The sequence below is a fragment of the Penaeus monodon genome, chromosome 32 (assembly GCF_015228065.2).
Source record: "Penaeus monodon isolate SGIC_2016 chromosome 32, NSTDA_Pmon_1, whole genome shotgun sequence".
Lineage (NCBI taxonomy): Eukaryota > Metazoa > Arthropoda > Malacostraca > Decapoda > Penaeidae > Penaeus > Penaeus monodon.
The window spans coordinates 16,050,347-16,052,270 of NC_051417.1; the positions used below are offsets into that span (position 1 = coordinate 16,050,347).

The following is a 1,924-nucleotide window of genomic DNA, read 5'->3' on the forward strand; positions in this document are numbered from 1 at the left end:
TTTTTTTTTTTTTTCATTCAGTACAGTTGGGAAACAAAATCTATATCATTATGATAACAGGTGGGAAGGAGCCATGATCTGCAAGTTGCCTCCCAATGTATATACTGGCAGTTATGACTGCTATATGAAAAGGTAAGATGAAGAGTTACAGAAATACCAGTTTTCACACCAGATGGGTTATTTGATTTGCCTAACAGTTACGTGACCATGATGACGAAGATGACTTTACCTGGATGAATAGAATGCATTAGACATTGCAACACAAAAATGATTGATGGGTATGAATGGTAATAATGATGATATATAACAATCATAAGAATTGCTGCGTGAAATGTGTGTGTAACAGAAAGACATTTTGAGGAAAGATTATGACAAAGGACAGTAAGAATAACTGAAACCATTTATAAAATGATCGGGAAAATGGGGCAGAGATGTGTATCCTGGTTTCGCAAAAACGAGTTGAAATCAAGGTTTGTTAGGACGGATGAGGATATGATGGTCAACCTTCCCATTTGCCTAACGTTTCGTAGATAATACAATTCATATCACTGCCTAGTAAGTAGCATAAGATATAGGTGTACGCAGTTCTGCAAACATTCTGTAAATGAAACTATACCAGTCTTTCTGTGTGTGCGAGCGTATTATTAATGAACTAATGATAATGAAATTAAATATTTAGAAATATAAATTTATTTTTGAAATTTTGCAGAGTACAGACATTTTAATTCTTAGTTTCAAGTCCTTTTAGTAATAATAGCGAGGGGCATCATGATCTGGAGCCGCGGCTGCTGCTGCTGCCTGCAGGTTGTATAGGCGGAAGAAATCAGCCTTGGCGGCGGCCACGGCCGCCGTGTCACCAACTGGAACAGGTGCGGCGCCGTAGGTCAGGGCGGAGTGGTGGGCGGCGGGCGCTGCTACGCTGACGTGCACCGCCGGCGTGGCATGATGGTAAGCGGGAGTACCGTAACGGTACGCGCCCACGGCAGCCAGTTGGGCGTTGTATGCCTTGAAGAAGGCATTGCGTGCAGCGGTTACCTCGTAGGTATCAGATACCGGGGTGATGGTACCGTCGACGCCCGCCGGGACGGTGGCTGCCACAGGTCCTGTCCATTTCCTCTGGTAAGGGGCGCCGTACACGCCGTAACCTCCGTAGGTGGCCTGCCAGGTGGAGGCGGAGCACACTCCCAGCACTGCCAAAATTACCTAAGAAAAAATGATATTTAGAATTTTTTTTCATGTATGATTTTCTGTTGTCATTTCTGAGGCCAATTGCATCAGGCACACAAAACAATCTATTCAGGAACCAAATTTCAGTAAAAGTTACCAGAGATTTCATAATGTCCTGTTTCGCCTGTCGTGAGTCGTACTGCATGACTCTTGCCTCGTGCACAGTATTTATAGGACCTGCATCAGTGCGACTCTGGTGGGCGTGGCTTGACCCTGAATCAGCTGAGGAAGAGGAGTATTCTGAGCCAACAATTGTCTTCAGATTACTCCATATCCTGATGACTACTGTTATCTCAAATTTCCATATTTTCTTAACATTTGTAGGGAATGAACGGACCCACTGTAAAAGGGTCCATGTTAAGTTTTATTATTATGTGCGCGTGTATCAAATTAGCCAGGCTCTGAGAGATATTAACCGCTCCTCTCCGATCCACACTTTTCTGGCAATCCAGATTGATATACGCTTTGTTTCAACTATCACGATTCATCTTTAGCGAATTGACGGATAAATAAATAAAAAATGCGAGAATAAGACCATAACTTTCTTGGCAATTGTGTTGTAATTATGTTGCTTATATGACTTGCTGAATCATTTTTGGTTAATTATCGTTTGAAACATACCTAGTAAACACCTACGGAATGCTGTGGGAAGTTTTACTTCTATTTTCTAGTTAAAGTATCAGCTTATTGTTATTTT

At 42.1% G+C, this 1,924-nt stretch overlaps 1 protein-coding gene across 1 annotated transcript; it reads right to left on the reverse strand.

The window, feature by feature from the left end:
- Nucleotides 1-699: 699 nt before the first annotated feature.
- Nucleotides 700-1,372, reverse strand: LOC119593277 (cuticle protein CP1499-like). Its single transcript, XM_037942207.1, has 2 exons — nucleotides 1,325-1,372; nucleotides 700-1,203 (listed from the first exon to the last, which is right to left on the reverse strand). Exons 1-2 carry the CDS (start codon nucleotides 1,370-1,372, stop codon nucleotides 745-747), a joined length of 507 nt encoding a protein of 168 aa, XP_037798135.1. The 3' UTR covers nucleotides 700-744.
- Between the last annotated feature and the right edge of the window lie 552 nt (nucleotides 1,373-1,924).